Source organism: Helicoverpa zea, chromosome 4 (assembly GCF_022581195.2).
Source record: "Helicoverpa zea isolate HzStark_Cry1AcR chromosome 4, ilHelZeax1.1, whole genome shotgun sequence".
In the NCBI taxonomy this organism is placed as follows: domain Eukaryota; kingdom Metazoa; phylum Arthropoda; class Insecta; order Lepidoptera; family Noctuidae; genus Helicoverpa; species Helicoverpa zea.
Genome location: NC_061455.1, coordinates 8,262,444 through 8,277,067, shown reverse-complemented (window position 1 = coordinate 8,277,067; position 14,624 = coordinate 8,262,444). Strand labels below are relative to the sequence as shown.

The window sequence follows — 14,624 nt, the reverse complement described above, 5'->3', positions numbered from 1 at the left end:
AGGTCAGCTCCAAACCTTCACTGTTGAATAGTGCTTTCAGGCATACACCTGAGTGTCAAGTTTTTACCCTATGTATGCCTACAACTTTCGAAGGTTGCCTTCGATTTCTCAGGGTTTCCATCATCAGATCCTGACTACCCTTATTCGCTAACTTTCGGATTTTCAGCTGTCAACTGGCCTCAGTTGTCAACCGAACTTTGATGTCAACTGACAATTCCAAAACATCGGTATTTAGTATCGCATGAAGTGGACATCAGTGGATATCTTTTCACGGTGCTTAACGTAAAAACTATGGTGACTAGCAGGGGTACTCTTGACAACTCTAGTTTTTATCGACTATTATACTGCTAAGGTGGAAATACCTTATTAGCATTACATTACTACGTTTGAGAGAACGCTTTATTTTCAACGTGTTATACATTTAAAAACAATCTGTCTCGGTAAAATTCAGTATTTGCTTTCTATTGTGTGTGAACTTGGTGTCTAAAGTTCCGTGTGGTTGAACAATATTTTAACTGAGAACATTGTGAGTATTGTAGTTATTGTGAATTAAACAACTTAAATTCCTGTTTTGCATGCAAAGCAATAATTGATACACCATTTTATTATTATTTAGGTTTAAAATGCCAGGACGCAGGAAAGTGTCACTGAGGCAAATGGAGCTGCTTCTAGAGTTTGCGCATTCCCATCGCGACATAGCGTTGGGCCGCTTTCCGCCAGGTCCTCAGGGAGTGCGGGACACTCGAGAAGCATGGCGGTCGATTTCGGTGGCACTTAACTGTGTCGGCAGCGGAGCCACTAAAACGCCGGACCAATGGCGCCGAGTACGTTTACTTCTTTATTTAAAAAACAGCACTTTAGCATGTTTGTATGGTGGCACGACTATATCTCATAATATTCACTTGCTTTTAATTTTGGATACTTACTTTGCATCTGTAAAACTTAATAGTAACTCATTGATAACTTTTTTTTATTTTGCTTTTTCTAAGTTTTTGTCACTGAATGAATGTAACATTGTTTGCATGTGTAACTAACCAGTAACTGTTTTTTTTGTCAAGTATTGGATAGAGTTCAAAGCAAAAACAAAAGGAAAAGCTGCAGACATGCGGAGGAGCACATCTGCGACTGGTGGAGGCCCTAACAGGCTGGTCCCTCTTAACTATATAGAGGAAAAGGTGCTGGCTTTGTTAGGCCCTTGTGGTTGAGGGATTGCCTGGTGTGCGCTTGCCCATTGATGTTAGTTTAATTTCATATAAATATAATTTAAGTTTTATTGTCATCCGCTTCATTGAAACTACTACTTTATTTGTCAGGATGTTATGTGGTTTCTTTACGCATATTGAAAAGAAAATTATTTCTTCAGATATTGTCACTTGGTGACCCACCAACTTCCCAGCCATCGATGTCTGGAGCTGTGGCTGTACACACCTCACAGCCTCCGGTGCCTCCTAAGCCCTCAACCTCTACTTATGATGAGCAGATAATGGAGGTTGAATGGCTTGACGACAGCCTTCTAGAGGGGACACAGCCTGTGGAGCAGATGCCTGCTGCAGAGGCTGTGGAGCAGATGCCTGCTGCAGAGGCTGTGGAGCAGACGCCTGCTGCAGAGGCTGTGGAGCAGACGCCTGCTGCAGAGGCTGCGGAGCAGACGCCTGCTGCAGAGGCTGTGGAGCAGATGCCTGCTGCAGGGGCTGTGGAGCCCACACTATCCAGTGAGGCTGCTATTAGTAAGTACTTCTTAATTAATAAATAAAAAACAGCTTTTTATTTTATTTTTACTAGGCCTAGCGATAAGCAAGTAGTAATTAGGTAGTAGTAATTGTATTGTAAGGTGTATTATCCTGTAGTTAAATCATTGTAATTATATATATTTTTCTAGGGAATTCTGAGAGAGATGGTCCACAATGTTCAACCCCGAGCCAGCGTCAACGACCACGACGAGCGAATGGTTAATAATTTTATTTCAATAACAAAAATTTTGATAATTTTACTACTACTATACTACTATTATATCGGGTGTGTCGTTCACAATCACATTAAATCATATCGCATATACTTTATGATATTCTATGGCGAATTGTAAAAAAAATAACCTAATCCATTCAGTGGTTTAACCACAGGAGTCATTTTTCGTTTTTATAATTTACAACATCATGTGTAAAGCAGAGATAAATTTAGGAGTATCGTATGTTTTGATCAGTTGACAGCTGTCAGGTTTCAAGGGAGAATTTCAATTGTTTGTAATGATTGTTTTATATGGTGTTCTAAGTTTTGCACATTTTTATTCCATTTACTTTGTTTGAAAAAATCATTTTTTTAGTTTTACGTATTTTTCTTTTTTCTTTGTGTTAATCGACATATATTAACCAGTATATTAACGCATTTCATTTAATGTGATTATGAACGACACACCCGATATATGCATGTAAGCCAAAAAGAAAAATAGTCACAAATATTATTTTTTCAGTTCGCAGAGAGGAGTCAATACCTCGTTGGGCCTATGACCTGGAATTGAGGAGAATAGAGGTGGAGACCCGACTCACAGAAGCAGTGGAGGGGATGCTTGGGGTTTTAAGAGACATTCGGGACGACTACCGCCGGCAAACAAACCGGGAATGATTACCTACTGCGTTGGTCTAGTTGTCGTTCCGAATGTTGCAAACAATGTATCCTCCGCGGCCCCCCCCTCTATCTTTTGGGTCCAATGTTTAAAAACGTCAGCGGTTTTACCCATGCCCATAGGACCCCTTGTAAGTGGATGTCTACACCCTACGTTGTGATTGTTAATTAGTTTTTATATTAAAAAAGATTTTAATTAGAATAATTATTATTAAGTGAAATTTTAAATAATGTTGTACCTTTTATTCTAAGAATAAATAGCGTTTATAAGACTTAACTAGTTTTATTTTAGGTACTTACCCTATTCATTTTACTAGGAGCTACTGCCTATCTTACCTGATCAACTCAGTTAAAACAAAACTCCTTGGTAAGACTGGTTATTGGTAATTCAAACTCAAACTAAAATTATATTTTATTTATTTAAAATAGGCGCATAAAAGTTCACAAGTAGAAAAGCTCTTGCGAAATGTCAAGCTAGTTGCACGGTTCCAAGGAGTGGGTCTCATGGAGAAGAACCGGCAAGAAACTCCATAGACACTCTTTTAAAAAAAATCAATTTTTTACAATAATTTTCATATAGTGCTAGTTATCCCTGAGAAAGTTATACAATGCAAGTGAAGCTAATGTATTGAATGAATAAATTATATAAAACTATTTTAATGCAACTATGTTAAGAGGAAATTAAATTATATAATTCAAATAATGTTACTTGGTAAGCCAAGTTTTGAAATAGGTACCGCATCCTGCGGCTCGTTCAGCTCGCCTTGGTGGGGAAGTGCTGGGAATCTTGCACCTCGCATGCCCGTGGTCGCCGGGGAAGCCACATGTGAAGAAAGAAAAAAAAATGAGTTATTTTAACGACAGTCATCCCAATCAAATAAAATGGTTTTAAGTAAATATTTAAACTTTAGTTCTTACACATAGTGTTGCCGAATGTCCCGATTTTCAGGGTTTTGGGTCTGGGTCTGGGGGCGCCTCGCGATTTGTACCTGAAAAAAATAAAAATATATATAAATTTAGGTAATCGATATAAAACTATACTTGCACTAATAGCGTAGAAAGCATTGATTAAACATTTAAAATTACACTATTTATCTTATATAGTTTTGAAAAATTTAATAAATAATTTTAAAGTATTACTCACTAAATAGATAAATATTCTTAAACCATTAATAATGCCAGGAAGAGTTTATAAATTAGTCCTGGTATTCCATAATCTTTGGACTAGAATATCTCTGGTCCTTGAATTATCTAGATTTGCTGCAGCTCTAATCTGTTGGGAGATTTGGCTCTGTTCCAAATAGTCAGACTCTTCACTCTCAGGCTCCGGCAGAGGAACATTGTGTATGTTTGCTATATTGTGTAGTACAACACATGCATTCACAATTTTAGCCACAGTCACTGGGTCATAGTGAAGAACCCTATGTGCTAATAAACAGCGCCAACGATTCTTTAATACACCTATGCAACGCTCAACGGTATTGCGAACTTTGCAATGCAGTGTGGTGTAATGTTCCTCTGGTGAACCGACAGCAGCCTCTAATATAGGTGTCATCATCCAAGGGCGTTGTGCATATCCAGAATCACCTGAAATTTCAGTAATATAAGTAAAATACCTGTTTTATTTGAAAATACTTGACAAATACAATCCAATATTTATATACCTAATAGCCAACAATGCTCCCCAGATCTTTCCAATCCTTCTAGGTGAGATTTAATGCAGCATTGGTTCCACACAAATGAATCATGTGATGCACCTCCATAGGATGCATCAACATGCAGTATTTGCAAATTCGCATCACAAATCTGCAATAGATAGGTATAACATACTGTACAGTCAGCCATCAGCGCAAGTGCCAAAACCAAACAACTTGACATGGATCTTTTATCATTGATCTTTTTTTGTAAATAATTGTCGTACAAATTCTGGTCTACGCTGCCCTATGCGTCGAATGGTAGATACCTACAATAAAGCATTTATTGATATTGACATTTTTGTATGCTCTAAGTCCAAATTTAAGAATGATGTAATGAAACTGTTATTGGAAGTTGAATTAAATTGAATTTATTTATTTTATACCTACATATTACTCTTTGATTATAATATTATTATCATTATATTGAATTGAATATGTACGATTATGATCTTGATGTTTAATATGACTTGATTTTGTGCTGTATTGTTTTAATGTTAAATTGGATTTTGTATAATTTTATTGTTTATTATTGTGATTATGATGGTGATTTGATTTTGTTTCGTTTTGCAGTACCTATTTTAATTAATTATTTATTTGTAATGTTTTAATACCATTGCTATGTATAGTATTTATTGAATTAATAATGCTCATTTGGTGGCACTCATTACCTAATATTTTTGTTAAAATGAGGATAATGCAGTGGGCCACAATATTGTTATCACTCACCCTTATTGTTAATTTATTAGTATGTATTGTATATTGTGGTTGTTAATTGTCCCTAAATAAATAAAATAAAAATCTTTTATACATATATGTTAAAAAGTATTGATTGATTATACAGTAAGAAAAAAAATTGTGATAGAACATTAAAAAATGTGTTTAATACTCACCAGCAAAACATTTAATGAATGATAATGTTTTCTATTAAAAAAAGCTTCTTCATGGTCAGTGGGCCTTATTATAGCAACATGGGTTCCATCAATGCACCCAATAACTCCTGGGAATCCAAATTTTTCCATAAACCTGAAAAATACATTATTTCATGTTTATTACATATAAGGTAGAAAACAATTACATATATGATTAAAATAATATATAGCTAACATACACTCTCATGGTGGATTCCCGTTCTTGTTGAGTGGAAGGAAACTTTATGTACTTGAGTAGCACGTCCCGTACATTGAGAGCATCGGTTACCTCATGTAGGCACCTACTAAATGTAGGTTGAGACATGTTGCAAATGAATGAGGAGCTTCGTTGGTATGATCCATTTGCATAAAAGTTTAGGACTGCCAATATCTACACATAACAAAATTTGATGTTAGGTACAAAGTTTATCATCATAATTATTAATATTACTCCATCATCATTTCAGTGTTTAAGAATAACATTATTAATTTACGTAATACTAGCTTCCACTCGCGGCTTTCTACATACTTACCAAATTTCAACCAAATCTGTCCAACCGTTTTTGCGTGATTGAGTAACAAACATACATCCATACTTACATTCTCACAAACTTTCATATTTATAAGTAGGATTGGTATTTATTCAACTTTTTAGGTTATAAATTCATACTTTTAGCTCAATTGCAACAGCAGTGTTTCGTTGAGCACGTTGCAGAAATGGACGTAACTCTGCCAAAACTTGCTGAAACCCTGATTTGTTGACACGGAAATTTGCCATGAATTCCTTCTCCGGTAAATCCAGAGAATTGTTGCAATCCCGCAGTCGACGTTTCTGGATTCTGGACAAACTTCGTTTTCTCTCTTCGTCCGCAAATGCCAGCAAAAATGCACGCGACATTCTGTAACACAAAAAAGATAAAACAAATTAAAATAATACAATTAAAAATAACACTATTAAAAAAGGAACGACTCAGGGTTTATATTTCTATCGTATTCGCAAAATTAGAGAAATCTTATATGTCTGATGCAACAATAGAGTATAGACATCCCAGTGATGATTACCAAAATCGGGCATAAAACACTGCTATTTGTAGTGTATTTAAAAAAATGTCAGTGGCTGTCAATTTGATGTCCACTCATTGCCCGCTGGGCTTACGAAATCGCAATTTAACGTTCATCGATACAGAAACAGCTGTCAAAATGATCTACGGTGGACATCAGACGCTGTCGGTGCTCATGACGTCATCGCAGTTGGTAACTGGCGTTAGCAAATAAGAAAATAGCGGTTTGACAGTTTACCGATGTATACTTTACCAAATGATGATAACTGCGAGCTGTCAGTGGAGTTAGCGAATAAGGCCCCTATGGGACCAACTGGCAACAAGAATCACGTAAATCGGTCTATAAACCTCGGAGTAATCGATGTACATACATAGAAAAAAAAAATCATACCGGCCGAATTGAGAACCTCCTTGCTCGCGCAAGTTTTACATTTTTAATTTCATTAACTATATTGTTTCTAATGCAATTTCTGAATGCATCTTTTCTAACATTTTATACTTCCGCAACCGCAAAGTATGAGTTGGCTATCCTTCCCTTTCCCTCCTATCCCGCTACAATACACCAGAAAGAGAAGGAAGATGCGCCGCGCGCACCAACTCTCGGCGCGACTAGCGCCGCAACGCTCCCGCCGTTGTATTCCGAAAACTTTTCGAATCACCGCGACACCGCTCCGCATTTTATGTAAAAATAAATTAAATAACCGCACCGCTTCATCTCAAACCGCTTAAAATCAGTGTTAGTGTAGCCGGCACACAAGAACTAATCGTGAGTGACAGTGTATTTAATCTACGCGTAGAGGAAACAGCATCGCAGGCCTGCGACAACGTGCTCGTCCACCATCCAGCGCAAGTAAGTCCTTTTTCCTTTCACCAAACCCCTTTAGCTTCACTCATACTGTGTCTCGGTTCGCCTAATCACTGACCAAGCTATTTTCCCGCACCCGCTACGGTCCTTCGATACAGCCCACCATACGGGTATGGTGGTGTAACAACACTGCACCATCATTTTTTCTGGTCCAAATCGACCCGGATCCCAAGAATCAGTGATCTTTTCTCATTATTTTCCCGCATTCTATAGGTCTTTTACCTGGGCTTTAGGTCTAAATACCTAATTTCGTAAAATCGTCATATTGTACGCGTGCATTCTCGAACATTCCCGCTAGGTACTTACCTACTTGTTTGACTGAGAACTACTGTATCAACTTAATACCTACTGCATTGTAATAGCATAGGTAAATACCACTAATATTAGTAAATTCCTTCAGTTAACATAAGTACAAACTTATATTTCAACCGCATTCTTTTGTTTAGTCAACAGCTAAATACCTATTTTACACGCCATCTTTTCTTACTATTCCTTCCTACCTACCAACATGGAGGATATCAAAATAAAAGTTAAAATACTGCAAGCTAAAAACAATGCTATTTACGAACGCTTAACTTCATTGTATGAATCTTCTAAGAAAATAAATATAACTAATATGGAGCTTCGTTCTGCGGAGACATTCATGGCAGACACGGAGATTCTTTCTGTAATCCGCCAGGAATTTAGTTCCAACCTTGATAAACTAAACGCATACCTTTTACAATTAAATCCTGATCATACAGTCGAATATAGTAGCCTCATCTCATTCGACGGTGTTTACACTCGGGTAGAACGAGTTCGTTCTCTTATCATTACTTATCGTTCAAAATCGTCGACAAGCTCAACGTCGCACGAGAGCGCCGCGCAAAATAAAGGTGTAGTCAAACTACCACCGATTCACATTCCTTCCTTTGATGGTAAAATAAATAACTGGCCGGTTTTCTATGAATCATTTAAATCAAATATCCACAATAACTCTAATCTTACAGATTCCCAACGAGTTCAATATTTAGTAGGTAGTCTCAAAGGCAACGCTTTACAAATTACCGCCGGAATTATTCCGTGCGGAGAAAATTACTCAGCTATTTGGGACAGTTTAGTAAAAAAATACCAAGATAAACGGGCACTTGGTTCGCATTATCTTTCTAATATTTTCAATATTAAACCCGCCATTAACAATTCTATTTCATTGAATAATTTCATAGAAAGTTTTCACGCGTCAGTTTCAGCTTTAGAACAATTACAGATCAAAGACCTAAAAGATTTTATTTTATTAAATTTAGCTTTGAAAAAATTAGATCCTGCTACAGTACAATTATTTGAAATGCATATGAGAGATGAGGAGATTCCTACTTACACGGATTTCGTTGAATTTATAAAATCGCAAGTTAAAATATTAGATCGCACAACATCATCTCGATACGCTCTAGTGAGTAATCACCCTAATAAAAGTATTTCTCCCGCGCCGCGTACTCAGTCACGTGATACTAGCACGGTACATACTTTCGTTACTTGTGACAATAATAACCAGTCTTGTTTGTATTGTAGTAAACATGATCATTTTAAACTTTATATTTGTCCATCTTTTCAATCGCTTTCACCCAATTCGCGTTTGGATTTTATTAAAACCAAACGGGGATGTGTAAACTGTCTTAGTGCTACGCACACTGCTTCACAGTGTAAATCTATACATACTTGTAAACAGTGTAATAAGAAGCATCATTCACTTTTACATCTTGATAATAATAACTCGCAAACGCAGCCTTCTCGCGCGCCCACGGTTGAGTCGGCCGCCGCTGTCGCTAGTTCCGCGACCTCGCAACAGGTGGCGTTATGTGCATGCGCTAGCGTAGGTAAAACACCGCGTTCTACAATACTTCTTTCGACTGCGCAAGTATACGTGGACACTAAACATAATAAATACATTTCTGTCAGATGTTTAATAGATAATGCTTCTCAAAATAATATAATTACGTCCGCTTGTTGTAAAAAACTGCAATTAGATATTAACCCGCTTTCAAATTCATTTATAAAGGGCGTTGGAACCTCATCGCGTCCTATCTTAGGTTACGTTGATATAACTGTTTCCGCGAAAGATAAAACAGTTTCTTTCAAAATTACCGCGCTTGTTGTCGATTGCATAACAGATAACTTACCATCTCACTTTGTTGACACTTCTACAGTGCAACATTTGTTCGATTTACCGCTCGCTGACCCACTATGGCATATACCTGGTGAGGTGGAATTGCTACTAGGGGCAAAGCTGTTCCCGTATTTATTATTAAATAACAAAATTATCTCACCTACCGCGCCGTCCGCTATTGAAACCGTGTTTGGTTACATTCTTATGGGTGAGGTACCCGCTAGTTTATCTAACAAAAATTATAGTCCCGCATCCAGTGAATTAAATACTGCCTCATATTTTTCTACCGCATTAAACATCGATAATACTCATTGTTTTCTTACTTTAGAAGAATCTTTACATAAATTTTGGAACATCGAAGAAGTACCTTCAAAATCTTTCATGAGCCCTGCCGAACGTGAGTGTGAGCAGTTGTACGCTTCTTCTGTGTCACGCGACGCTAGTGGTAGGTATTGTACCGCGTTACCTTTTTGTAAAAATCCAGATTCACTTGGAAATTCTTATGCTGTCGCTTACCGACGTTTTATTCATTTAGAAAATACTAAACTTCGCGACCCTGCTTTGCGCGATAGTTATAACAAAATAATTAAAGAATATCTCGATCAAAATTATTTAACAGAAATTACGTCTAGTTCCTCTGATAAATCAGTAGGTTATTATATACCGCATCACCCTGTTATTAGAGATGATAAACAAACCACAAAAGTCCGCATTGTCCTTGACGCAAGTGCTAAGTCTCACAATGGCGTGTCATTGAATGATCTGTTGCATACAGGGCCGAATTTACAGGCTGATATATTTTTATTACTTTTAGATTTCCGATTGTTTCCTATAGCAGTTACATCTGATTTAAAACAAATGTATCTTCAAGTGGCTGTTATTGATGAGCATAGAAAATACCAAAAAATATTATTTCGCTTTAATACCGCAGAACCTATTCGCGAGTTTCAATTTAATCGCGTCGCATTTGGTCTGAAGTCCAGTCCCTTTCTAGCCATGCGCACTGTGCGCCAGCTATCAGAGGATGAAAAACATCGTTTCCCTCGCGCGTCCATCGTTGCTTCGCATGATCTTTACATGGATGACCTGGCTTATTCTATTCCTTCACTGGAGGAAGCCAAGGTTCTTTCCGCTGAACTCATCGACTTATTTAAGGCCGGGGGCTTTGACCTTGTGAAGTGGGCAAGTAACTCTCCGGAACTACTTGATGCCGTCCCACATTCTAACCGCTCTTCCATTAACTTCTCTGATGGGGACAATATAAAAATTCTCGGACTCAAATGGATTCCTTCTGAAGATTGTTTCACTTTTACCACATCTGACTTAGATAAACGTTGCACTAAACGTTCCATACTTTCCACGGTTGCTCGTCTGTGGGATGTTCTAGGTTTTGTTGCTCCTGTAGTTTTATTCGCGAAGCTACTTATTAAAGAATTATGGAAATTAAATACGGATTGGGATGAGACTCCGCCCGATTCTATCGTACATCTCTTCCAGCAATTTAGTGAGCAATTGCCTTTACTTTCTACGCTAAAGATACCGCGTCACGTAGCCGTTTCTATGGGTTGCGTGATTAATATAGTAGGTTTTGCTGACGCCAGTATGAAGGCATATGGCTGCGTCATATACTTACATGTCACTGATACAAATGGTAACACACACGTATCTTTGGTGTGTGCTAAATCCAAAGTCGCACCTGTTAAGGTCGTATCTCTGGCTCGTCTAGAGCTATGTGCCGCTCTTCTTTTGTCAAAATTAATTAAACTAGTTTATGACACTTACCGCTCCCGTACCGCTATTAATAATATATTTGCCTTTTCTGATTCTACTATTACGCTTTCATGGATTCATTCCTCACCGCACAAATGGAACACTTTTGTCAGTAACCGCGTCGCTAAATGTCAAGAAAATCTTGATCCTAAATATTTTTATCACATTAACGGTAAAGAAAATCCTAGTGATTGTCTGTCTCGAGGTCTTCTACCTGAACAGATTTTAAATCACGATTTATGGTGGCATGGCCCTGAGTGGCTTATGCTCCCAACCGCTGAGTGGCCTATCACTCCTTTTGTGTCTTCATGCAACGAACAATTACCTGAATTTAATAGTAAAACTTTAACGTTAGTTACTACCGCTTCTGAAATCAATTTAATATATAACCTTTCTCAAAAAATTTCCTCGCTAAATAAAATATTACACATAATAGTATACATTCTGAGATTTTTGCGCCTTATTCCTTATGACAAATTACAAAAGGTTATTACGGTACGCGAGTTAGCTGCCGCTGAGACTTATTTGATTCGTTGCGTTCAACGACATCACTTTAAACATATCTACGATGAAATTAACAATAAAAAGCTTTCCACACAATTTAAAAAACTCGACCTTTTTATAGACGAGCAGGGTATAATTAGAATCGGAGGCAGGCTTTCCAATGCTGATCTTCCCTATGAGGCTCAGCATCCCGCACTCTTGCCAAAAGGCGATAAATTTACACATATTCTAATAGATTATTATCACCGCGTTCATTGCCACACTGGCGCAAATGTTTTGACTTCTCTTTTGCGACAAAAATATTGGATCCTCTCTTCTAGAGGTGTTATAAGAAAGAGATTACATGCTTGTAACTTCTGTTTTAAACTTTCTCCTTCTCACTCCAGCCCAAAAATGGCTGATTTACCCGCTTGTCGCGTACAAGAGACTAAAGCTTTTGTTCATACGGGTGTGGACTATGCTGGTCCCATCAAAATAACTTTATGTAGACGCCGCGGTCAAAAAAGTCAAAAGGCTTACATATGCCTATTCATTTGTTTTGTTACCAAGGCAGTTCATATTGAATTAGTCACAGACTTATCATCTGATACATTTATCTCCGCTTTTAAAAGATTTATTTCCCGCAGAGGACCAGTTTCTTGTCTATATTCAGACAACGGAACAAATTTCGTAGGAGCCAAGGCTCAATTGCAAGAATTATTTGCTGACCGCTACCGCATAGACTGGAAAATGATTCCACCCCGCGCTCCCCACTTTGGAGGGTTGTGGGAATCTAATATAAAATCTATAAAAACTCATTTATACCGCGTTATTGGTTCCCAACTTCTTACCTATGAGGAGCTTTCGACTGTTCTCACCGAGATTGAGGCAGTTCTAAACTCGAGACCGCTTTGTGTCCTGAATGAGGATCCGTATCCAGAACCGCTTACCCCCGCGCATTTTATAATGGCTTCTCCATTAACTTCCTTGCCTGTCGTGGATGTTCCCGACACAACGAAGTCTCTAACTTGCCGCAAGAAATTACTTGACCAAATGATTTGTAGCTACTGGAAACGCTGGCGTATAGAATATTTACATAATCTTCAAGTTAGACAAAAATGGTTGAATGCTGTAGACAATATTAAAATTGGTACAGTGGTTCTCATACATCAAGATGATCTTCCTCCTTTACGTTGGCCAATGGGTGTAATAACCGAAGTTTTTCCCGGCAAGGATGGGACAACCCGCGTAGCCATGGTGAAGACATGCAGTGGCTCTTTTAAGAGACCTGTTGTCAAACTATGTCCTTTACCATCTCAATAATATTACCGCGTAATCCAAACTTAATATTAGCTTTACTTTACTCAGTATACTTACTTTCAATTTCTTTAATTTCCTTTTGAGAATATTACATATCCTCAAAGCCGGGGAGAATGCTCGCGCAAGTTTTACATTTTTAATTTCATTAACTATATTGTTTCTAATGCAATTTCTGAATGCATCTTTTCTAACATTTTATACTTCCGCAACCGCAAAGTATGAGTTGGCTATCCTTCCCTTTCCCTCCTATCCCGCTACAATACACCAGAAAGAGAAGGAAGATGCGCCGCGCGCACCAACTCTCGGCGCGACTAGCGCCGCAACGCTCCCGCCGTTGTATTCCGAAAACTTTTCGAATCACCGCGACACCGCTCCGCATTTTATGTAAAAATAAATTAAATAACCGCACCGCTTCATCTCAAACCGCTTAAAATCAGTGTTAGTGTAGCCGGCACACAAGAACTAATCGTGAGTGACAGTGTATTTAATCTACGCGTAGAGGAAACAGCATCGCAGGCCTGCGACAACGTGCTCGTCCACCATCCAGCGCAAGTAAGTCCTTTTTCCTTTCACCAAACCCCTTTAGCTTCACTCATACTGTGTCTCGGTTCGCCTAATCACTGACCAAGCTATTTTCCCGCACCCGCTACGGTCCTTCGATACAGCCCACCATACGGGTATGGTGGTGTAACAACACTGCACCATCACTCCTCCTTTTTGGGAAGTCGGTTAAAAATGGGGAATAAAAAAAGAGATAAGAAGTCAGTTATGACTCCGAATGCCCCGGGAGAATTTGAAAGCAATTTGTCCAGAAATCGGGCTCTCTTGAACCAAGCGACTTTTAAACTCAGCATTTTAGTAAAGGCCCACGTTACTAGGTCTGTCACTTTCTTGGGGACCTTCTTTTTAAACGAAAGAAAATCTTGGAATCTTAATTTGACCCACTTCCAGGTCTCTGTAAGGGTTATCTGAACTGGGTTTGTTTGAATACTTGGTAACCCGTTCTTTTAGCTTGAACAGTTCCAGAGTCAAAGCCATAATAGAATTGTTCCTGCAAGAAAAAATAAAATATAACCTTATTTATGTAAGTTAACGTTTACCGTAGCTAAATAATTATTGGATTAAAGGTGCGATATGTAAGTTTTTGCCCGATGCGATGCATCTGACGATGATTCTCAATCCTGATGCCCACCAAAATCGTTGAAAAAATTTCACCTAAAGGTAGGGACGTTTGAATGCTAGCTGCCGACCGCACATGCTGCAGACTAGATACTGGTTTATATGAAACCGCCCTCAGATGCCGCTCGCGTACTCGTCGAGACTTTAGGCGGCGGCGACCTCTCGCGTCCGGCCCTGGTTCAGGCCATGGTCCGGGGCAAGAGGGAATGGGATGCCGTCGCCTCCTTCTGCGAAGCAGTCATACTCGAGAAGGAGGCGGCGGAACATCAGAGAGTTCGCATCTCTCATCCCGGCCGCCGCGCTGGACCAGGTAGACACCACGGGCGCCGGGTGTCGCGAGACGACTCCCGGCCACCGTAGGCGTGGGTCTGTGGGCTGTGAGTTCGGGTGGCTCATCGCTCATGTCGATTTTTAGACAACAGACCCGTGTCGGCGGCGCGCGTTGTTCCACGCGCTCCTCAAAGACATTTCAGCAACCCCAGCGGGGCCCAACAGGGCCAAGGTCTGCCGGGGCTGCGGGATTGTTCGAAAGACTTACCGCGGCCATGGTACATTAAAGGCCTACGACGGAACACGACG

General features: G+C 39.0%; 2 protein-coding genes and 1 pseudogene across 2 annotated transcripts in view; 2 read left to right on the top strand and 1 right to left on the bottom strand.

The window, feature by feature from the left end:
- The first annotated feature begins 136 nt into the window (after positions 1–136).
- On the top strand, positions 137–2,891 carry LOC124629699 (annotated as a pseudogene).
- Positions 2,892–3,019: 128 nt separating this feature from the next.
- On the bottom strand, positions 3,020–6,238 carry LOC124629698 (putative nuclease HARBI1). Its single transcript, XM_047163211.1, has 6 exons — positions 5,895–6,238; positions 5,425–5,615; positions 5,207–5,339; positions 4,284–4,425; positions 3,764–4,206; positions 3,020–3,608 (listed from the first exon to the last, which is right to left on the bottom strand). Exons 1-5 carry the CDS (start codon positions 6,120–6,122, stop codon positions 3,809–3,811), a joined length of 1,092 nt encoding a protein of 363 aa, XP_047019167.1. The 5' UTR covers positions 6,123–6,238; the 3' UTR covers positions 3,020–3,608; positions 3,764–3,808.
- A 1,038-nt stretch (positions 6,239–7,276) lies between these two features.
- LOC124629606 overlaps positions 7,277–14,624 on the top strand; it is a 275,754-nt gene continuing 268,406 nt past the window's right edge. The window contains exon 1 of the mRNA XM_047163094.1: positions 7,277–13,418. Within this exon, the coding sequence (XP_047019050.1) occupies positions 7,659–12,869 (5,211 nt within the window). The 5' untranslated portion in view covers positions 7,277–7,658 and the 3' untranslated portion in view covers positions 12,870–13,418. The remainder of the gene's footprint in view (positions 13,419–14,624) is intronic.

What these genes read in the sequence shown, in the direction of transcription:
- LOC124629698 (XM_047163211.1), bottom strand. Translation starts at nt 6,122, where the DNA reads ATGTCGCGTGCATTTTTGCTGGCATTTGCGGACGAAGAGAGAAAACGA. An exon ending in CGGGAATCCACCATGAGAGT is followed by an intron (nt 5,340 to 5,424) that starts GTATGTTAGCTA and finishes TGTATTTTTCAG; the next exon opens with GTTTATGGAAAAATTTGGAT. An exon ending in ATTCATTAAATGTTTTGCTG is followed by an intron (nt 4,426 to 5,206) that starts GTGAGTATTAAA and finishes TATCTATTGCAG; the next exon opens with ATTTGTGATGCGAATTTGCA.